The sequence below is a fragment of the Myotis nattereri genome, assembly GCF_964212035.1.
Source record: "Myotis nattereri genome assembly, chromosome: 4".
Taxonomy (NCBI): domain Eukaryota; kingdom Metazoa; phylum Chordata; class Mammalia; order Chiroptera; family Vespertilionidae; genus Myotis; species Myotis nattereri.
This window is the reverse complement of record NC_138079.1, coordinates 40,550,508-40,574,846: the sequence shown is the minus strand read 5'-3', so window position 1 is coordinate 40,574,846 and position 24,339 is coordinate 40,550,508. Positions and strand designations below refer to the sequence as shown.

The window sequence follows — 24,339 nt, the reverse complement described above, 5'->3', positions numbered from 1 at the left end:
AAGTCCTAGCTGGGGGATTCCTGGTTCCATTACTGGATGGTTAGAACCAGCCGTGGGCAAACTACGGCCCGCGGGCTGGATCCGGCCCGTTTGAAATGAATAAAACTAAAAAAAAAAAAGACCGTACCCTTTGATGTAATGATGTTTACTTTGAATTTATATTAATTCACACAAACACTCCATCCATGCTTTTGTTCCGGCCCTCCGGTCCAGTTTAAGAACCCATTGTGGCCCTCGAGTCAAAAAGTTTGCCCACCCCTGGAACAGACTGTGACCCAGAAATTCTCCTCCTCCTCTGAGATTCCCAGTGTATGGAACCAGTACGCAGGTGCTGTACCAATGTGAAGATTCTTTCAGTTGTGATAGAATGGGACCTGGGAAATAACCACAGGATGGATTCAGGGACCCGCTGAACCCACTTTGAGATGAACCTGAGCTAAAACTCCAATGATTATCTGTCTTCCATAAATCCTTACCCTGACTTTTAAAAAAATGTACTTTTATTATTTCAGAGAGGAAGGGAAAGGGAGAGAGAGATAGAAACATCAATGATGAGAAAGAATCATTGATCGGCTGCCTTCTGCACACCCCACACTGGGGACTGAACCTGGAACCTGGGCATATGCCCTGACTGGGAATTGAGCTGTGACCTCCTGGTTCATAGGTCAATGCTCAACCACTGAGCCACACTGGCCAGGCCACAATAACAATTTAGGTCTCCTGGAGTGTCAGTTTAGAAGCAGTGCCCACTAATAAGTCCTGAAAAGTCTGATTATTTTCTTTTCCCTCATGCACAATTACCCTGGTAAAAGGCTGTAGGTATCTTGAGGAAGGCTGAAAGATTAACAGTATAAATTTTCAGTAATATACCAGGATCTTTCCTCAAGGGGACCCGGGATCTTTCATCCAAGGGGTTCTTCATCTATAAACTGGCTCAAGTCTTGTAATTGAACTCTCTGTTTTTATTATACAAGTTAAACTTATGTTCACTTGACTAGAACTCTTCTGCTTATACAGATGAAGTAAGAATTAGTATCTATTTCACTTCTGGGTGCACCCTCCATATAGGCCTGTGCAGTCGGCTGCTTTGACTCCACCCTTTATAGTAACCACGCCCACGTTGGGCAACTAAGCAGTTAAAGAGCAGACACACTTGTCTTGTCAATCCCTATCCTCTTGGAATTCACATGCTGGGGGAAGAGGAAAATAAACACATAAAAAGCAAATATTTTAAGGCATCAATAAGTGCTACCAAGAACACAAAAGAGAACTCCCCGGGTCTTTCTCGGGGCCTGGGCTCACCTACATCCATGAAAGACCCAGCATGGTTTCAGGGGTAGAGCAGGTGCTGAAGTGGTTTTCGGGGTGAACTGGAGTGGAATTAGAGAAAAAAAGAGACTTGGCTGAGACCAGCCAGCAATTCAGAGACAGAGTGTCCAGATGAACTCTAGAGCTACTGAGGAAAACCTAGGTGTCCACTGACAGGTGAATTGATAAAGAAGATGTGTGTGTGTGTGTGTGTGTGTGTGTGTGTGTATACACACAGTGGAATATTATGCAGCATTAAAAAAGAAGAAAATCTTGCCACTTGTGACAACATGGATGATCTACAGGGTATTATGCTAAGTGAAATAAGTATGGCAGAGAAAGACAAATACTATATGGTTTCACTTATATGTGGAATCTAACAATAGAACAAAACAAATGAACAAATAAAACAAAACAAAAACAGACTCATAGAAATAGAGACCAAAGGGATAGCTACCAGAAGGGAGAAGTTGGGGGGGAGGGTGAAACGGGAAAGGGAAATACAGTCAATAATATTATGATAAATGTGTGTGGCAACAGATGATTACTAGTAACTCAAGTCACTTACAATTAGCGTGGTGATCACAATGAAAGGTATAAAAATGTTGAGTCACTATACTGTACACCTGAAATACAGGTGGGGCAAAAATAGGTTTACAGTTGAAATACATGTAATATGGAGTTTATTCTTGCATTTTTATTAATTATTGTATTATTTTCCATACAAACAACTGTAAACTTACTTTTGCCACACTGTGTATAACCAATATAATATTGTATGCCAACTATCTACACTAATAAAAGAGAAAAATGGTAATTGGTGTACGGCGATACCTTTTTCATTGGCTAATCAGGGCTATATGCAAATTAACTGCCAACTAAGATTGGCAGTTAACTGCCAACAAGATGGCGGCTAATTTGCATATGTAGGCACAATGCAGGGAGGCGAAAGGGAAAGCAGGAAGAAACCCCCTGCCACTGACAGTGATCTGAAACCCAGGGGGGAGCTAAGAGCTGGGGGGCAGGGCAAAGGCGGCCCTGGGGCTGCCTTTGCCCTGCCCCCCAGCCATGATCAGAGAATCAGGCGCCTTTGCCGCCCTGGCCAGTGATAGCAGGAAGTAGGTGTGGAGCCAGTGATGGGAGCTGGGCATGGTCGAAGCTGGCAGTCCCAGGAGCTAGGGGTCCCTTGCCTGGGCCTAAAGCGAAGCCCACGATCGCGGCGCCCCCCGCTGCCACTGCAGGTCCCCGCTGCCTGGGCCGGACGCCTAGGCCAGAGGCGTTAGGCCTGGGCAGGGGCGGAGCCTGCAACCGCGGGGAGCTGGGGGTCCCCTGCCCAGGCCTGACACCTCTGCCGGAGGCCTCAGGCCTGGTCAAGGGGCCGATCCGGTGATTGGTGATCGGAGGGTGATGAGGGTCAACTCCTCTGGCTAAGGCATCAGGCCTGGGTGGGGGGCGGAGCCAGGGATTGGGGGGATATCATGGTCCCCTTGCCCAGGCCTGAAGCCTGGTCAGAGGCGTCAGGCTTGGGTGGGGAGTGGAGCAAGCGATCAGAGGGAGATGGGGGTCCCCTGCCCAGGCATGATTCCTGGGCCAGAGGCCTCAGGCCTGGGCGGGGGCCAGAGCCAGTGATCGGGGGGAGATGGGGGTCCCCTGTCCAAGCCTGACACCTCTGGCGGAGGAGTCAGGCCTGGGCAAGGGGCCGATCAGGCGATCGGAGGGTGATGGGGGTCAACGCCTGAGGGCTCCCAGTATGTGAGAGGGGGCAGGCTGGGCTGAGGGACACTCTCCCCGCCACACACACCCAGTGCACGAATTTCGTGCACCAGGCCCCTAGTACATAAATAAAAAATCTTATGAAAAAGTCCTCCGTCATCGACTTTACATGTTACCTGTTGGTAACATGACCCATAAACTCAGCTAAGAAAGATCACTATCTTTCTTCATTTTCTTTAACTTCATTTCCCAGGTCCCCTTAGTTGCTGGATCTCACAGAACTGTGGGAGTTTTGTCACGTGGGCCAGGTGAGTAAACTCAGGTGGCGGCTCCTCTCAGCCCTGCCCCCAGGCGAGCGGATCTCCATCTATTCTGGGGAGCAGGGAGGCACCACTTTACTTGCCCTGGTTTCTCCCAAGTCTTTTGCCTATGGTTCCTCCTTTCTGTTTCCCTCATGGGCAAGACTTGAAATTTCAAAGCCAGAAAGAGGCCTCTTTTTTTACTCTTTCTGCTGTCATCCGGAGGCAGTGAACACAGGCAGGACTGGTACGAAGAACAAAGGACAGTAAGTGCCAAACCATAGGGGACTGTTCCTGAACATTATCCCACACTTCCTCCTCTACCGTGTACTTTAACACATTATCTCACTTGATCCTCATACTAGCTTTCCAAAAGATGAATCAGCCTGGAGAACCCGAGGCCCACAGTAAAGGGCAGGGTAGATGGACTTGGCCTCTGGACTCCAAGTCCTGTGCCAACTTCGCAAAGGCACGGTGCACTTGCCTCTGGCATCACAACTTAGAGAGCTTGCTGAGTTATCAATACACTGTCTGTGCTTTGCCAGGTAAATTACGTTATTTAGAGGTCATCCTGCTAGCAGAAGGATGATTTATCTGCAAGAGAGAAGATGATGTCATGAATATACCCAAGTAGTCTCTGCTCTGCACTGCCCTTGAATTAGCTTCTGGACAGTCCATTCATTTTGAGTATTTTGCAGCCACCAGAAGAGGTGGCCCTCTTCTCTGCAGTCAACTGGGCTGATCATATCACATCAGACTGGCAATTACTATTGCCATAATAATTTGGCCACCGTCAGGTACTTTTGAGTCTGTGGATATGGTTGGAATTTCCTGGATAAGACTGCAAATGGAAAGGACTGGAATATTCAGAACTTAGGCTATTAGCGTTCTCCAGACAGGCTAGTGTTATTACGTAGGTAGAAAGCAGAGGGAAACTTGGCCTTTCCTGGGGGCAAGAATGTCTTATCCCATGGACTTTGAGAAGGTCCTTTAACAGAGAGCCGCAAATAACACCTGTTCTTCCTCAGGTGTCTCAAGTTGCTCAGAATTAGGAATGTTGCAGCCCTTGAATCCATGAGCCAATTTACCTTCCCACGTCAGCGGTGTATGCAAGCCAGTCTCACACAGAGCTTTGAACATCAAAGACTGAGGAAAAGCTCCCTTCCGCCACCATTTCAAAGCAAATTATTGATTCTGATCATTTATTTTCCAAGGAGAAAATATTTTTATACTTTCCCAAACTTTCTAACCCTCTAGGTCAGTGGTTTCAACCTGTGGGTCGCGACCTCTTTGGCGGTCGAACGACCCTTTCACATGGGTCGCCTAAGACCATCCTGCATATCAGATATTTACATTACGATTCATAACAGTAGCAACATTACAGTTATGAAGTAGCAACGAAAATAATTTTATGGTTGGGGGTCACAACAGGAGGAACTGTATTTAAAGGACTGGCTTAGTAGTAACAAGTGCTTCAAGCTCTTTAACGAAAATGACTACACCATTGGCTGTACTATGCCACTGCACTTGGCCAGAAGGTTGAGGACCACTGCTCTAGGTTTACTCAAATGGTTTACTGAAATGTATTGACTCTGATGAAATTTCCTGAAATTTGTGCAATTTAGTCTCATATTTGCAAAGTGCCCATTGTGTGCAGAATGTAGCATGTGAGGGGCTGTAAGAAGATTAAAAAAGAAGTTTATAAAAATTTGTGGACAATACACCAATCTCAGTATGTATACAAATCTTGTAGAAGAAAATCATATAAAAATTTAAAATTATTTTGAATGAGCTATAAAAGTGACCCATTAGTCTGCATGGGGAAATCTTTGTGCTCTTGAAGTAACCCACTTATGCACTTTCTCTCTGATGCTTTATATTCCTGCTAATCTTAGCTCTGATTTTAAAGTACTACTCTATGTAATTAATAAAAAAGCATGTTGTAGTTCTCTGACCTTCTCTTCTGGCAAAACTGTGTTTTGCTCTGTGGGTACATTTACCATCAACAACCACAACTGATATGCTGCTCAAATTCATAACCCAGCACTGTCTCCTTCCCTTTCTCCATTTATTTATTTTATTTTATATGATTCCTATAGATTCATCTTATGCTATGCACTTTAGAAAGAATGTCTCTAATGAAAATAAAGTGCTCAAGCACAAATCAGAAATTTTTTATTTCTACTATTTTTTTTCCTTATCCAAGCAGAGTTCCTTGGACTCTCCTAATTGAGCTTCTGGGTTCCTAAGCTTGGACTGGCTTAGTAGTAGCAAGTGCTTCAAGCTCTTTAACGAAAATGACTACACCATTGGCGGTACTATGCCACTGCACTTGGCTAACAGCACAACTTCTGTTAGTTCAACAGAAAGTCAAGAACTTAAAAACAACAACAAAAAAACCTATTCCATCTCAGGAAGCAGGCTTCCTACCTAGTTAAATATGCTGTTATTATAGATCAATAAAACAACATTTACTGGAGACACTCTCATCCTGGATTTAAGAGAGTGCCTGAATGGTTCAAACTTTTAATTATCCATAATATAGGACCAGAGCTATTTCTTGCTTGAATTAAATTTTCAGAAGAAAAATACATTTATGAATGTGCTCTGCCATGGAAACAGCTTTCCATTTAAAACAATACCCATTTCCTAGAAGTAAAATACTAAAAGAATCAGCCATGAGAACATGGACATATGTTCCCTTCTCTTCTGGATGTAAATGCTGGTAATTGCATTTCTAAGAACCAGCATTATGGTCCATAACGCTGACATGAAGATAGGGAAGGAGATGTGTTAAGGGATGATTTCTTGGTAATGAGGTCCTCTAGAGTAGAGAACACGTATAATTATGAAGAATAAACACTTTACTATAAAATATGAAGGAGAAAACCTTACCCGAATCCGGAAAGTAAGCGACAGAAGAGAAAGAAGCCATAACCTTGGACAAACGAAGAAAGGAAGGCAAAGGTTCCGTTGACAGACATGCAAATCAGAAGAGACTGTTTCCTTCCCACTTTGTCTGCCAGTCCTCCCCAGAAGAACGCCCCCACCATCATCCCGAGGTAGACTATGCTGCCTGCAACACACAGAAAACAAAGAAACAGTCAGCGATTGAGAGTAAACGACACATGTAACAGCAAATGAACAAGGAGCAAAATACATTCCAGCATTTTGCATGGCAAAAGTTTCCTCTAAAAACATATCCTTTAGGACACACTAATCAGCCTTCAAGTTGGGGGGTAAGCTCTGTGGGCTACCTCTGGCTGCCATGACCAATGGCAAGGGCAAAAAACAAAAGAGTCACCTTCTCGCCAGTTGTGGGGATGGGTACAGAGCGGGCAGGCATAAGGAGTCTCCACACAGAACAAGTCTATAATGTGACTCACAGTTACATCCCCTTTGGTCGGAATGCCTGACTTACCTCCATGACAAGGCCACGATGAGGGACTGAGTCAAGGGCTCCCAGGTCAGAGTGGATTCCCAGTCTGCTTCCAGTCTCTGCCTGTAGGTCAGACCCTTAGGGACCCTTTAGAATTCCATGGGTGCTTTCTCTCTAGTCCCTTCTGAAAGCCCTGGCTCTTTCTTAGGGAGGAAAGAAAGCTGGGGAAGGTGAGTTCAGAGATTACAAGACTTAATCTGAAAATAGTCTCACGCTCCGTGCATAACAGGAAACTTTTTCTTGGAGTGTAAGGAGAAGGGGAAATCGCTGTCAGCACTTTGGAAATGATGCCACTCATCACAGTTGGCTTCACTTCCTAAGGAAGCAAATGGAAAACCAAGAGCTAGGTAGATGTCCCTGTTGCGTCAGTGTGAGTATATACACTTGAATTTTCTAATTCACTTGCTTCTTCTAAAGACCCGGCCCCGTAAACCCTGTCCAGGTTCCTTCTCAGGATTTAATGACATTAGATGTGGCAAATGTTACTTCAGGGAGGTTTCCAAAAGGGCGTGCAGTGTCCAGGGAAAGGGCATAGTTAACAATGAAAGTTAGTTATATCTGAATGTGGTGTTTAAAAAGCTGCGAACATATCGCTTCTCGGCCTTCTGGCTAAGATCATGTGTAGTAAAAAGCTGCGAACACACCTTTCATTTATTTCTAACTTTTCCCTTGCTTCACCGAAGCACCATTTGAACAGCCCCTTTTCAAAGGCACATTCAAGATACTCAGCAGCATCTAAGTTGTAGGCTTAAAAACACACACAAACAAACCACTGGCTGATGTATTGCTTTGGATTCATTTGGAAAATAGCCCACTTAAACATTCGTCCTGAATTCATTTGCTTACCACACTATTAATGGATCAATATAAGACCCAGAAAAAGAGCACTTGACAATCTGGTGACCCTCACATCAATGACATGTGGATGCTGCTTTGCAGACGGCCAAGTTCAGACAGCTACAGTGAACGGCCAGTGTTGGAGCAATTGCAGAACAAGGCAAAACAAAGCTGCTTTCCTTTAGGCTCGGATCCTACAAAGAGGTGGCTGGCCAGCCTCGCCTGGGTGTGACGGTATATTCGTCTCTGAGCTATGGGGCTGACCATACACAGATCATCCTTTTCAATAAAGAGACTACACATACCATGGGCCTCAATGCATGTCCAGGAGACAATGCAAAGGAATGTATCAGCATAAGGCAAAGGAATTCCAAAAGCAGACAGATCCACCCAGGGAAATGCACATGCAATAGCTCTTATTTATAAGAGGCTCAAGTTTGCTCTTCCGTTTATTCTCAGAAGAATAATCAGTAGCTAAGCTTGTTCATAATAATGTCTGTGTCTTTAAAAATGCCTACGAATCCGAATGAGAGCTCCCACAGATTAAGAGTGGCCCGTGGCTGCTGCAATCTGAGCACTTGGGAGTCTTTCTTGAGCCCCAGCCCCAGGAACAACAACAAAAACAATGATCACTAGCACTTGCTGAACCCTTACCAATTCTAAGTGCTTACGTGAATGAACTCATTTACTCTCATGATGACCCTTGGAGGTTAATACTATGGAAGCCCAGTTCACTGGGGGGGGGGGGTTAAGGTACAGAGAAGTTAACGATTTGACCACAGAAAAGTGAGTGGTGACTACATTCCAGTCGGTCAGCAGTTCATTGTATAGTGTGGTCATGATTCCTCCAACACCCTGGCTGGCCTCCTGTGAAAACATCCCAGTTTGTCCAGGCCCCTGTGTGGTGGGTGGTACCACCTAGGATTGAAAGCAGTACCTCAACATGTCTGAGGTGCCTTCTCCCTAGACATCACCTTCGTAGAGTTAGCTAAGTCGGGGGTAACAGAAAATGATTGACAGGAGCTAGGGGGAAATGCTGCTTCATTCTACCCTCCCGTAGGACAAGGGGTCCACTACTCCTTCTAAGACACTTCAAAGGGGCACATTCCCAACCCTGGTGGGGGTCAGGGGTCAATGCTGAAAACAGCTCGGTGGTGCCAGAGGAAAAATGAAAATCCAATCTGTTGTTAAAAAGAACTGGCTTCCATGCTTTGGTCCAAGGAGGGCAACTCCCCTGCTTTTCGGGTGGGGGAGGGATGATACTCCTGCCGGACTGGTCTCCACATCCTGTCATCCCCCTTCTTCCAGGCAGTCACTTAGCCTCGTATTCACTAAGCCAGGGCATGGCTTTATGAAGCGATGATTCCAGTACATTAAGGCTCCTAACTCGGTGCTAGTTCTCCCCTACCCAGCAGTAGTGTGAGGACACAGCCCATCCCAGGAGGTAGTCAAGGCTGAGCTCACCCTGGACTTCTGTGATGGAGACGCTTAGGGACTTGATAGGGGCAGAAAACCCTCATTTCTCATTAGCACTTGGTACTTAAGCCATTTAAAAATAAAACTTTAAAATGTATTAGGGGTTTTAATATATAAAAGAGTAAAATTAAAATGGCCCATCCTTCAATTCCCCCAGATATCCCTATTAACATTTATTAAACAAACAAATATGCCTACGTGGCCAAAAATTCAAACCATATAGAAACGTATAAAATGAAAATAAAACGTTCCTTCTCCTCTACCCTTAACCCTTTTCCCAAAGGTTACTATTACCAATTTTTTGTAACTCTTCCAGAAGTTTTATACATATAAATATATAAAAATGGATATCCTATAAGAACTACCTGTTAATACAGTTTCTTTTTCCTGTATAGTGTTTATCTTTTTTCCACTTGTGTTCAGGATTTCTCAACTAAGCAAACCAGAAATAAATCTCTGTCAGAATTTTAATAACTACTTCAAAATACATTTCATAAACTTCAGAAACGCAATCACTACCAGCTATTAGGGGAAAACCAAACAGTTCTGCTTCCATCTTGTATTATTGCTGTGCCTAAAATAAATACACTCCATCTCCTTAAATGACAGGATATTAAATTCAACTTTAAAGAATTTGGTAAGCACCCACTCTACATGACTTTTCCTGAGGTGTGAGAATGTAAGGATTATATGTCATGTTCCCTGACCTTAGAGAAGGTAAAACATAGCAAATGTTCATCAGACACCTACTCAGGAGAGGAGGGAGTTGGTGTCACACCCATTATTTCACACAACCCTCCAACAACCCCATCTGATCATGGCCACTACAGAGAGGGGCATCCAGGCCAGAACTTTCCATGGCCTCCTGAGGACATATGACCAAGATAGAACAGTGCTGAAGAGTTCACTCAGGTGCCTGGGCTCCAAGTCTCTTCTCTACACCAGTGGTCGGCAAACTGGCCCCTTGAGTGTGGCTCTTCCACAAAATACCACGTGCGGGCGCGCACGTACAGTGTGATTGAAACTTCATGGCCCATGCCACGGGGCCAAAGAGCCTCATGTGGCTCGCGAGCTGCGGTTTGCCAACCACTGCTCTACACCATCAAGATGGCTCAAAGGGCTTGTAAGTCAGTGAGGGAGACAATAGGCAGATAGCTGAATGAGCCCAGCCGTGAGGTGTGTGGTTTGGTGAGGTGTGTGGTTTGATGGGTGTGTAACTGGGACCCGAGGGGCGGGAGGTGGCTACTGATTCTGACTGTGGCCTCTGGGAAAGTTTTACTGAGGAGGGAACATCTGAGAGAATCCTGAAGGATAAGAATGATTTTGAGGAATTAAATTCCTCCACCACTGAGAGGTTTAGAAGAAAAGGTAGTATTAAGCTGTATCTTCACTTCTACTCTGGTTAAAAACAGGTTTCAGATTCTAAGGTGATAGCCTGGTGTGCCTACGTTGGGTTATAACCCGGTAATTAGGCTGTTCCACTGGGCATGCCGTGGAGAGCGTTAAGCCTACCTAGTAGCTTACTTAAAACAAATGAAACAATTGGAAGGTTACTTGTTGATCCTATGATCTAATTAAAGCCAGACTTTTCAATGTTAGTAAAGGCACCATGTGACTAAACCTGGAAACCCTGGGACCATCAGAAAACTGTATGTATTTCCTGTCTTGTTTTCCCATTTCCACTTTGCTCTCACGGTGCTGAATGGGGAGTCCTTGAAAACTCAGAGCAGAGATCTGCTCTTGACACGGACCAGCCTTGTCAGCTCTCTACTCCTGCTGCTGCTGGTGTTGGTCAGAATTAAAGGGTATTTTAGTTCAAAGTCCCTTATTTTACAGGCAGGAAACGGAGGCCGTGAGAAGTCAGTATTTGAAATGAGGTCTAGATCCTTGCTCCTCGGACTATAAGCCCTGGACCAACAGCACGGCTCCCTGGGGGAACTCGCTAGGAAGGCAGCCGGTAGGGCTCCCCTGGGACCTGCAGACACAGACTGTGCATTGGAACAAGATCCCCACCCCATCTGGGTGCACCCTTGCCGGCCTCCTAGAATCTGAAAGCACTTTTAGGCTGCTGTGCTTTCCACTGAAACACGTAACCTCGCCAATACTTTTTTTTTTTTTTACTTAAAGTTTGTATTCGTCTAATACATGTTTGAGAGGAGAAGATGCAGGCCATGGAATACTGGAATTCCGAAGACACAGAACAAGCAAGATCTCCCTACACAGGAGGGAGAGTTCTAAAGGGCAAGCAGGAACTTCGGGCCCTCCTGGCACCTGTCTTCCTCAGGACTGGAGGCAGCCCTCCATGTTGAGAGAGGCCAGGCTGTGATTCCGGGAGCCTTTCAGGAGTCTAAGGGAGATTTTAATTCAGCTGGGCTTTCAGGAGGTTGAACCTGACCTGAGAAACAAACAGGACCTGAGGCTCACTCCACTCCCCCCACCACAGCTGGGCTTCAGGCCATTGTTGGCCAGCTCAGCTCTTGGTCTTTCAGAAGACAAAGGAGGCCTCAAGCATGATTTCCCATTAAGGCATTTCCTATCATGGGGCAGATTCCATTTTATTTAATCTATCCTCATTTCCCCTGACAAATATCACATTTCCATATCTGTCTCTTTGCTAAAGCCGCTTTTGATTCTTCCTGACAATCCCTCAGGGGCCACATCTTTCCCCCCAGCATCATTTTAAACCACCTGTAAACTAAACAGAACAATTTTAAGTAATGGTCTACAGTGTTTTTCTCAGAGTAATTTAGCCAATACATTTTTAAAAAAATTGTCTTAAGTATTGCAGTTACCTATGGCTAATGCATTATTCTATAATTCATGGCATCATTTATTTACAAAGTGATTTTCGATGAAAAACATTCTGTGGTGGTATTGTGAGTTCAATGATGATCTTCATTGTGATGATCACACAAACCTTTTATAAGAGAATTTTTTTTAGGTTAAAACAACAAAATTTTTAAAGAGATATTTTTATTGATTTCAGAGAGGAAGGGAGAGGGAGAGAGAGATAGAAACATCAGTGATGAGAGGGAATCATTGATTGGCTACCTCCTGCATGCCCCCTACTGGGGATCGAGCCTGCAACCCCAGCATGTGCCCTGACTAGAATCGAACCGTGACCTCCTGGTTCATAGATCGACATTCAACCAGAGACATGCCCAGCCAGGCTTGAAACTATTTAAACTATTTAGGCTTCTCCAAACACTAAGCCCTCACTTTTTCCAATTATTATTTTTAGCAGCCACAGCTAAGGGCCATTATGTGTTCTAATACATTTATGGATTTTCACAAAAATCAAATAAAAGTAAAGAAAGTAATAATATCAAAGGCATATGTACAAATGAAAAAAAAAAGCCCTTTCTAATTTGCAATGGAGAACACTTGCAACAAAAGTCAGCTCACCTTTGCTGGAAAGAACTGTAAATATCAGATGCAGTCCATAGCACCTCTCTGGCAGTTACATTTGGAAAGTCTGACATTTAAGTTTGTTGGTCTAGTAGGCCGACTGAGGGAGCTGCTTATATAGGCAGGTAATGCCATATCGAGTAATATTATTACTTGTTACCTAAGTCCCCCTGGGTGTTACACAGCCTGTGAAGGTCCAGGGATACCTTCCCTGAGTCCAGTGAGCCAACTGCAGAAGGGGAGTCCTAATAAGGAAGTGCAACGTAGTCTCTAATTTTTCCTCCAATGGCTAGCAAACTGCACGTCCAGTGGATAGGGGAGGAGGTATTAAGGTATGTTTTGTATGTATGGCTCTGCAGAACCAAAAAAGGGCAATTACAGCTCACTTGGTGTTCAAAGCAATGAAGAAAGGCAAGTCTTAGGAGTCAAGAGCATTAGAGCAAGTCACTTGGTGGTGCGCCTGGATATCACATATCAGTTCCACTCCGGCGGGACCCCTGTCTCTGCAGACTCCCTCACCCCAAAGCCCATGCTGACTGAACCCCCTTTTCAATAACCCCAATCACCGAGCCAACCAATGAAGTGAGTGGTCACTAATTCCACAGCTCTCCATGACTTCCTGCTGTAAGCCAGGCCTCCTGCAGGGTCCGAGGAGAGGGGAGGAGGAGGGAGAACATGGAGCAGTGAGGAGAGAAGTCCACAGACATGAGAGGGACATGGCCCTCCCTCTCAAGCAGCTCACAGCCCAGTGCTGTGGTTTTAGTTAGTGGCTGCACTTTAGGATCACCCAAAAGCTTTAAGAAAAAAAACAAAGATGCCCAGGCCACACCAGACAATCGGCTCTGGGGTAGAACTTTGCAGCAGTACTTAGAAAAAACTTCCAAACGATTCTAATATGAACCTGGGACTTTAACCCTTTGGTTTCCTGGGGAATCAAAAATATACAAAAAATTACTTACCACTAAATGAAACATATGCTATAATTAAGTGAGTACATTATGCTTAGGGATGGGGGGGAGGGGTGAGGAATGACTTAATTTGTTCCAGAGAATTCTGGAAAGCCTCACATAGAAGGTAACACGGGGCCATGCTGAGTTTTGAATAATGAATAAGAATTCACCAAAAAGGGGAGAGTTCAAAAGGAGGGAAGAAAATCAAGTTTAAAGGTTTGGAGGGAGGTCAGGGGCACAGCATACTAAAGGGACTCTTGGTCGGCCAGAGTGGGTGGAATGTAGAGTTCGTTGGTTGGGGCAGTGAGAGTGACAAGAGATGAGGCTAGAAGACACATTGAAGTCAACCCAAAGACTTGAATTTTATCCTCTGGGAAACTAACAATCGGGCTGGACATCGTTCGTACCTGAAAAGATCATCTCAGTAACCAGATGGAGGAAAACCAGCAGGGGGACGACAGAGGGAGGCAGGGCTGGGATCAAGCTTAGGCCAAATCTAAGGAAGCACTCACTCTCAGGTGCCAACCCCACACTTGCTTGGCTCTGTGAGTGAGCGCTTCCTTCGATGCTGTGCTCAGGCACCTTGCTCTCCTCATCCTAGTCCTGGTCCCGGGAAGAAGACCAGCTGGAGGACTGTCACCGAGAAGGTAACGCAGCCGCCCAGGGAAGGACTGCTGACAGCCTCGGAAGAGGGACCAGGCTGGAGGTGTTTCAGTGGCCAGTCCGCAGTTCCTGTAAACTGAGGGACGAGGCAAGGAAGTGTGGAAGTTGACACCGAGGATGTTGGCGTGGGGCAGGCTGTGATAAAATAGAGGGCACAAGAGGAAGGCAGGCTGCCAGGGCCCATGCCTTCACAAGGGAGGAAGATGTTCACATCAGTAACCCTCACTATGCTACATGTGAACGGGGCAGGATGGGGCAGGACTGGCGATGCATGCAAATCAATAAGGCAATGATCAATATAGCTGATTGTCAGGAAACACTTCATAAAGGAAGCAAGGCTTGAGCTGAGCCTTAAACACACAAGGAGAATATGAAGAGGAGAATGGGCAGAATGGTACTGTTCGCTTACTCTCAGACACACACCATCCAGGCAGGGGGGTCTGGACTGCGAGAGCGTGAGGTTGGGAAGGTCAGGAGAGTAGGGGCCTGAGAAGAGTGGCTGGGCTAGGTGTGTGGAGAAGTACAATTAAGCTGGATCAGTAAGAGAAAGTCCTTAACTAACAAGCTAACAGATGTAAAATTGATTACACTGAGAAGGAAGATAGGTGGGCAAGTTCGGGGGCTTATAGCCTAGTTCAGTATCTAGTTAAACAGCAATATTACTTCCCCATTCTAACTGACTTGAGATAAGTCAGAGATAAGAAAGTGTGGGAAGGAGATGAGAAGAAGGCCTGGATAGAGGGGAGAACTGGAAAGGCTGGAAAGGCTGCCCGGCAGGGCCCAGACACAGAAACTGAGAAAAGGCCTTTGGCTTGTCTGGGAAGAGGTTACCAGTGGCGGCTGAAGGGGCAATCTCAGCGCAGTAGCCACGACAGGCAGAGAAAGGAGACTAAAGCAGAGTGTCTGTGAGGACATGGAGGCAGGGCGTGTGGCCAAGTACAACTGCCATTCACAGGCGCAAAGGGGCACAAGGTTGCGGGCGGCAAGAGACACCAGGACAAACACGGTAAGCAGAGAACACAGGAAAACATCAGCTATTGACGTGAGCACCGCTGCCCTGAAACCACAGCCACAGACCCAAGAGAGCACAGCGAAGGCGGCTGCGGCCGGAGGAGCGAGCTATTTCGGAAGCCCAGTGTGACCATGTGTCTTGCTTCCAGAAAAGAAGGAAAAACAGGCTTATGAGAAATGTACTAATCTCCTTAAGCTTAAGTGCACCTGTGAGTAATGCACGGTGGTTTATTTTTCAGAGAACTTTCTTTTCTATCAGCACAGTGAACAAATAAAGCATACACATCTAAATGGAAGTGGTATTTGAGAGGAACAGAGTAAGAAAGCAATCTCTGGACAATGTCCACATTATATCTTCCGATATTTTATGCAACAGAAAGGTCTGGAGAGGAAGGACTCCTACAGCTTAACTCGGGCCATTTCCAGACACGGGGGATGTGACGGTGTGGCAGGCAAACAGGTCTGCAAGGGGACGCGAAGATTACAGCGAGCTTGATCAGCACTGACTGGAAGGTGATGACACATGTCCTCCAAAACGCCTTTCTTGGAAAACTATGTGTATGTTTTCTTTGTTGTTGCTGCTGTATTTTTAAAGTTTAGGTGGCAAATACCACAATAAAAAGCAGATTCGATTGTAACAGGTTCCAGTACATGTCTAAAGGGAAAACGGGCCGCCCATTTCTGCTGCTCCAACAGACCCTTTGTCTCCCTAAGTAGGCAGACACCTAAGCTGCCAGCCCAGGGCATGAGTGAATAGAGACGGAGATCAGCCTTGGGCTTATGGACGTTGGTCCTAGTCCACCGCTGCCCGGGAAGCTGAGGTGAATTCAGGGCAGCACGTCCTGACCCAAGATCTATGTTGTCATTAGTGACGAAACATCACACCAGGGCTCCTCAGCCCTAAACTGTCAGAGGACAGCGGTCGCCCAATATCAGGCGCTGACCCACAGTACTGAAGCTGTTATTTAGTGGCTGATTACTTTTATTATGATTATAATTGGTTTGTGTCTAGCATGAGCAGTTAGCCATCTGCTTCTCAGATTAAGAAGGAAAAGGAATCACTTTGAGAGTAAGAAACAAGTAGGAATTTTAATCAATTATTATATTACAGCTCAAAAACAAAACCGAGAATGTTGAATCCATTTTGCTTTCTCCTCCAAACTCCCAAAGCAAAGCATGTTAAAATTCAACCCACCCAAAAATCTCTGGACGTTCCTTAAACATGCTACAGCCATTCTTATCTTTGAACCCTTATCCAGATAACCTTTCCAGAAGCATCTTTCTCTAACCTTTCATCCACTTGAATTTCACTTTCACATTCTTTGTGACAACACCCTAAACTGCTCCAGTTTTCATGGGTACCTTCTACAGATTCTCACCCACATTCTGACTTGTATTATTTGTCAGTCTTATATCTACAACCAATTGGTAATTTGACCCCTATAGAAACTATGTTTTATGACATCTTACTAGGAAATTCCATGAGACTACATTATTCTATGTCAGTGGTTGGCAAACTCATTAGTCAACAGAGCCAAATATCAACAGTACAACGACTGAAATTTCTTTTGAGAGCCAAATATTTTAAACTTAAACTATATAGGTAGGTACATTGTTATTAACTTAATTAGGGTATTCCTAAGTTGGCCTTTGCTAAAAACGTCCTCAGTCTGAGGGGTCAACCTCAGCGAACGTACCCCCACTTCTTCTAACACCACTTCTTCAAAATAGACTCGCCCAGGCCGAAAACCGACTTCTGTGCATGGGCCACGAAGTTTCAATTGCACTGTACATACGCGCCCGCACGTGGTATTTTATGGAAGAGCCACACTCAAGGGGCCAAAGAGCCGCATGTGGCTTGCAAGCCGTGGTTTGCTGACCACTGTTCTAGGTAATAGAATAATAGGCTATATTATAGGAATATTTTAAATAATGAGTAAAACCTAGCTAATTTAATTTGAATTGACATAGTAGGTTCAACTCAAACCTTAGTCCTCACGTATAACTATGCAACTAATAGAAATCTGAAATTTTTACCACAAAATCTTGAGTGTCCCCCAAAAGTCCAATAAGCGGCATACTTCAGACCTTTGTCCTAGAAGAGTAATTCCCAAATGTACATCTTCAGAAGAGGCTCCATAAAAAAGTTTCCACCAGTGTATAGTGAAATGAAGAAAAAAAAAAACACAAGGAAAATAATATACCTTTTTCATAAAAATAAGCTTATTCAACTCGAAGGAAGGTCCTTTATTCTAAGGATATGTCCTTCCTATTTCTTGATGTGAACATGCCTTTTGTTTTATGAAATGATGGTGATATAAAGAATAGTGTGGGTCATTGAAATTATTATTTTTAAATGAAGCTCCTTAGTAAAATAAAAAGTTGGCTTCCCTCTGTCAATCCTCCTCATTTTTTTAAAAAAAATTGGACTTTAAAACATAGAAGACTGAGAGACACTAGTATAAAACACTAAATGGTGGACACAATATTTTGGAAATACTGCATTCTGAAAAAAGTCTAAGGAAAGAAATTTCCTAAACCATGGCTCATAAAATGAGTAAGAAATTAGAAATGTCTCCTGCGTGCATGAATGGTGAGTATTCTACATGACACTCCTCCCACCCATCCAGAAGTGGAGTCTATGTTTCCTCTCCTTCTTTCTGGGTAGCTGCTTGACCAATAGAATCTGACAGAAGAGATGCTAGGTGACTTCCAAGACTGGACCATAAAAGGCCATGCAGCTTCATCTTGCCCAATAGAACACTTGTTCTTAGGTCCTTCCTTAAGCCACCACCTAGGAACTCTGACTATGCTGAGAAGCTGCAAATGCCATGTGGGAGGGGTCACAGGTAGGCTACATCCTCAATATGCCCAGCCGAGCCCAGCCTTTCCACAATCCCTGCCAAAGTGTCAGCCATCTCCTACCTTCCAGAACAGCCTATCTACCAGCTAGACCAGTGGTCGGCAAACTGCGGCTCGCGAGCCACATGCAGCTCTTTGGCCCCTTGAGTGTGGCTCTTCCTAAGCCTTAGGAGTACCCTAATTCAGTTAATAACAATGTACCTACCTATATAGTTTAAGTTTTAAAAATTTGGCTCTCAAAAGCAATTTCAATTGTTGTACTGTTGCTATTTGGCTCTGTTGACTAATGAGTTTGCCGACCCCTGAGCTAGACACCACTGAGTGACTTCCGATGGCACCATAAATGAGGATCACCCAGCCAAACCCTGTCCAATTTCCAACCCACAAAATGTGAGGTATTATGAAATGGGTATTGTTCAAAATCGCTAAGTTCTTGAGTTACACAATAAGACGTATGTTACACAATAAGACATATCTGGAAAAACATATTCCTTAAGACATTTTTTAAAACATTTTATTCATTGGGATACCCAGACTATAAGAAATGCAATATTAAGAATCACTATATTTCTTCACTTTCAGTTTTAAGGAAGATCAACATAGTTTGTTAATATTTCTTTTACTACTGAATATCATTTCAAAAAAAACCCATAATGGGCAAATCTACTAAGCCCCCACCCCCACCTTTATTCCAGTCATAAACTAAACAGTGAGTGGGGGACCACTCTCAAGTCTTTTTCTGTTTTGTATTGTTTTGGTTTAATTGGTAGGTTTTAAACATAGTGGAAGGAGAGGAATTAAGTAAATGGGGCCAGGATTGAAGAAGCGGTTGTTTTATGGGTAGAGGTGGTAGTGGGTGATTGGTTTTAAGATGGAAGACTTGATCATGACTGTAAGGAGAAGAAATATGTAGAGAGAGCACATTCTCCCCAATGAAATGTATTCATTAGCTCCTAGAGGGAAGAGCACGAGGACGTAAATTCCGTGTGCTCTGGAGCATGCCAACCGCACTGTGGCTGATTAATAAAGCTTGGAGGCAGACGAAGCAGAATCGCAGCTCTTCTTGAAAACTGGGGAGCAGATTCACCATCATGGTTTTTTCTGCACAACTGCCCTCCCCTGAGCTGAGATCCTCCAGGAACTTCCCATTTTCCCATCTTGGGTCTCCACAAGGGGGTAAATCAGTGATCATTTAAATCTCACAGCACAAATTACACTAGATGTATTGAACTTTGACTCACCGCTGGCGGGAGGGGTTGGGGGAAAGAGAGCAGATGCCTACAGGGTTGTCACAAGTAACAAACTGCTCCTTGGGGCCAGGCTGGAGCCTCACAGCTGTGTATGCAGACAAGCAGAGCAGTGTCTCATGGAGGGATCAGAGGGCTTTGTGCCACATTCAGTTCTCATTCACACCACCGCGCGACCACCTCCCACCTGCAACTTGCCCCATCCCAATGGAGAGATGCTGACAGAGGTGCAGGGATGCCGTGGGACAAATCTCACAGGGTTGACTATTGCCTTTATTACAGATAGAAGCCCGGTGCATGGATTCATGCACAGGTGGGGTCCCTCAACCTGGCCTGCGCCCTCTCACAATTCAGGACCCCTTGGGGGATGTTGGAGAGCTGGCTTCAGCCCGATCCCCGCAGGCCAGGCAGAGGGACCCCATGGGTACACAATCCGGGCCTGGGAGGAACCACGGGAAGGCTCTAGGGCGTGTCCGGCCCATCTCGCCCAGTCCCCATTGGCTGGACCCTAGCAGCAAGCTAACCTACCAGTCAGAGCGTCTGCCCCCTGGTGGTCAGTGGGCATGATAGCAACTGGTCAACCGGTAGAATGAACACGTAGCATGTTAGGCTTTTATTATATAGGATTTCAACCCTGTGTCTCTCTCCCAAAGAGAATCTGACTCATTAAACTTCCAGGTTGTATGGTTAGTTTTCATTTCAAAAGTTCCTATTTCAGCTTTTAGAATTAATGAGTTGTACGTAGGTTTCTAGATCTGTCTAAATTGTTTAGTAATTTAAAAGACAAATACAGGTAATTTTCCTAAAGTTAAGCACGCTCAGGATTAGGGTTAAGAGAATCCCATCAGCAAATCAAGTCTCACATAGGAAATTATCTGGAATACAGGGAAAACTTAGCACTATTTAACCCTTCTTAGACCAAATTTGTTTTCTGCAATTCAAAAATTGTCACTAATGTGTAAACATTCACAATTTTATTGTCAATTTTTCTTATTAAAACTATATAATATACTGCATATATATTCTTCTACTTTAAAGAGTAAATTATCTTTTTAATTGAATTATGCACGTTATCCCTGGGCCATGTGAATAAAATCTAGTCATGGTCAAATTTCCTTTTGTTTTATAACAAAGAGTGATAAGAGATGACAATTTGTTTAGGTTCATTAACTGTTATTGGCAAACTCTAGCCTCTAGGAGGAGCCAAAGACTCCCCCTCATTTTGCCAGTAAGGAAGAACTCTGAATCTGAGTAGAACAAAATGGGAAAACTTCAGAGACTTCAAAATGAGGTTAATGTGGTTGGAGTGGGAAATTATCTCTTCATTTGGATCGTTTTTCTCTTCCATGTGTTTTCTCATGTACATCACCTGCCCCCACACCTCCCCACTCCCGCCCCCCCCCCCCCCCCAGCTTCTCTTGAGAACTGTGAGATTCTAACAGCTGCCATCCAGCCCCACAGAAGCGTCTCTGACCTTTTGGAAAACTACTTCTTTCCTACAAACCACAATATTTCTCCACAAATCAATACCACTCTCCCTCCAGCACGGTTTCATAGCCAAATTCATGTGCTATTGTTGCTGGGACTGGTTTCCAAGCAGCATCAGCAGTGCCTGGCAGCTTCGTTAATTGGTTCCACGTAAAGAAACTAGCTTAAAACATTAATTATTATCACCAACCTGCAGTTGACACAGGATTTACCCAAACCTTTGCTAATCGGGTAATGGTTTGATGTAGTTGATGGATTCCCCTGGTGCTACTGAGGGGCTTACCACTTTTGTTCTATCTTCTTTGATCCAGTAGCTCTCTCAGCTTCAGGAACAAAATTCTGACAAGCCTGAGATAAAAATACATCGACTTAAGCCTCTGTAATACCCCTAATTCCTAGTTTTTCACCACCCTGCCACAGTTTCCAGCCACAAATAAGTTTCCTCTGAATGTTACGTCAAGTTTAGATGCTAGTCACAGAGATCTGAGCTAATCTTGTCACACCAGCAAATTGGAATGACAGTCATCATATTGCCACAGTGATTCTGGGGACCAGCATGCTTCTAAATGGAATCACTAGCTGAATTTCACCAACTAACTACCCACTGTTCCTGGATTAATTCATTCTTAACATACATTCAGAATTCTCCCCCAAGGGGGTTGATGGGACCCCCTTGAATTGTTCATTCTTCATCTACTTCGTTCAGTAAAATGTATTTTATGCTCTTATTTTGTTATGTTTTTCTGTTATCACGAGTTAAGAGAACTGCCTGACACAAGAACCCAGTTAAGTCAGCAATACTTTAAGTAACAGTTCATTAATTAATGGTGAAAAATAGAGGGAGGCTTACTTATGACAGCTACGTTAGTACCAAATTAGTTTCTCGAGATTAATGTCACACCAGAAGAATTAATTAAGCGATGGTGTCCATAGGGCAGTGTTAGAGCACAGCAAAGGAGCAGAGCAGGGGGTTTCTTTTCAGGGTTAAATTGGCCACTGGAACATCACTGAGGAGCTACTAAAACTCCTGGAGCCCACATATTTTCAGAAAAGATAGATTGTTTTATGTTTTATAAGAAAATCTGAATGGGAACCTTTGCTCTCTGGACTTTACAATGCATGCTTATTAGAATGTAATTCAGTACCACGATCAAATGTGAAAATGCCTTAATTCTGCAGAAAAGGGTCACTATATAATTACGCAGAATTTTCTTATACTAAGAGTGGGGACTTCCTTTCAGTATTCTTTTTAAAAATTTTAATTTTCAATACTATTTTGTATTAGTTTTAGGTGTACAGCATAGTGGTTAGATAACCATATTCTTGATAAAATGTTCTCTTTCAGTGTTCTAATTCTGCATGGTGTATGTCAAGTAGAGAGGGGACCTTCTGTTTCATGGAACCCCAGGCCCAAGCATCCCATCTTAGAAGAACCCTTTACACTGGCAAACTTGACCTTGAACACTGGATTCTACTGAAATGGGAGAAGAGCTCTGCTGAAGAACATTTGGGCCTGTGGTGCAGAAGAGACGGAGGTTTGTGGGTGCCGAAACGAGGGCTCTGTCGTTAATCAATGCCATCCAAACAACTTCTGTCGTTTTGTAGAAGGAGCACACACGCAGGCCCGCACACTGCTACAGTCCCAAACCTGAAGGTGTGGGGAAAGTAACTCAAGGAAACATTTGCTGAGGCAGCATGCATTGGCACCGCTGTCCATTAGCTTGACCCCAGCTCACAGATATTTGCAGGATTTATTGACGATAATATCCAAGGGTGACTTCGACGAAGGTGCCTTTTATTTTAATTTGTTGCGAGTCCCATTTCTTCTACCATTTTACAGCTGAACCTGGGCTAAGCAAAAATACTGAACAGCTCACGTAGGGTTGTTGATTCTAACTATAAACTTGGGATCAAGAAGCCCGGTTTCTACTTCTTTCCTCTCCCCGGCCTTTACAAAGCTTTGGAATTGGAGCCAAATCACCTCAGAGCCCACAGTGCAGGATGTGGGATGCTGCTGTGTCATGATGTGCTAAGTCAACTGATAGGAATTTCCTTTACTTTGAAAAAAAATGCCTAAAACTGTTACCCATGAGAGTATTGAACCCTTACGTTGTACCTTCATTTCTATTCGGGGCATGATATTAACACAAGATACCACAGGGCTGAAACAGTATCAGTGGACTTGGGGAATAGCGGGTTTGAGGTCCTAGGGTTAGTCAGGGACAGATGGAGGAGACATTAGGTATTTATGTCGCCCACCCCACCCACCAACTCCCCACCAACACATACACACACTACTCTTTTTTTCTGGCCACACCCAATTCTAGATGTGAGTTTAAGCCTGACGCGTCTCAGGTGCAGCTATCACTTTCCTGGGCTGGGCTAGGCAGCAAGGCCTTGTGCCTCTCACTCTGGATCTTGATTCTGTCCTTGCTTTCTACCTCAGTCTGTCCTGCTGCCTCTCTTCTTCCCACTTCCCCCCACTCCTTGGCCTCACCTTATTTACTCCCGGCTACTGGCTTGGTTTTTTTTTACTTTGATCTTAACCTAACAACAACAACAAACAAACAAACAAACAAAAACCCCACGCTCAATGGATACTGCTCAGCAATAAATAGGAACAAATGATTAATACACACAATCACTGATGGATGTCAAGGGCATTATGCTGAATGGGGAGCGAGGGGAAGCCAACTGCAAAAGGCACATACTATATGATTCCATTTCTATAAAATTCTCAAAATGGCAAAATGAAGGAGATAGAGAACAGGTCTGTGGTTGCCAGGGGTTAGGGTTGGGGTTAGGAAGCATGAGGGAGTTTCATTATGGTGATAGAACAGTGATTCTGGGCCATAACTGTGGTGAGGTGATACAAATTGATATATGTGATAAAATTTCTTGGAACTACACCCACCCTCTAAAAGAGTGAATGCAAAAAACAAACAAACAAACCGATGAAATTTAAATACGGTCTGTATTTGAATTACCAGTATTATACCAATGTCAATTTCCTGATTTGACAATACACTAAGGTTTTGAAAAATATTATTATTGGGGGAAGCTGAGGGAAGGGCAAATAGGAACTTTTTGTACTATTTTTACAACTTCTTGCAAGTCTTAAACTATATATATCCCCAATAATACGGTTGTGAGTTCCATCCCCAGCAACAGTGCATCCCAAGAAAGAACAAAAAATCACAAGCAGAATGCCAAAAGAGTAACTCATTTGCATGACATTCTTAATGAAAATATATGGAACTTAGTGTCAAGTGGAAAGTGACTTGGCATTAAAAAGGAAAATAAAACAAACTGGGTAAGTCACCTGATTTAACCTGTGGTATGTCTTCAGCTGGCAGAACTCAAACAGGAGGCACATAAGCTAGAGGTGATGCTCAAATTAGATGTGTCACATCACTCAAATCTGCTGGCTTTCCCTTTGGCAAGTGTTTTCCACCATATAGTTCTTATTCTACGTGCAGATTATAAATTTCTTTCGGATAGGAACAACAGTCCCTAATGTACATGACTATTGCATGGAAATGGTCTTGAGAGTATCTAGAAAGGGAATAGGGTAATTCTCTAACAATCTATGAGTTCCTGAAAAGTATTAGAAGCCAATAAAATAACTCTTAATAATT

At 44.1% G+C, this 24,339-nt stretch overlaps 1 protein-coding gene across 1 annotated transcript in view; it reads right to left on the bottom strand.

The window, feature by feature from the left end:
* SV2C (synaptic vesicle glycoprotein 2C) overlaps positions 1 to 24,339 on the bottom strand; it is a 131,960-nt gene that overhangs the window by 60,157 nt on the left and 47,464 nt on the right. Inside the window, exon 3 of the mRNA XM_081090467.1 lies at positions 6,216 to 6,396. Within this exon, the coding sequence (XP_080946593.1) occupies positions 6,216 to 6,396 (181 nt within the window). The remainder of the gene's footprint in view (positions 1 to 6,215; positions 6,397 to 24,339) is intronic.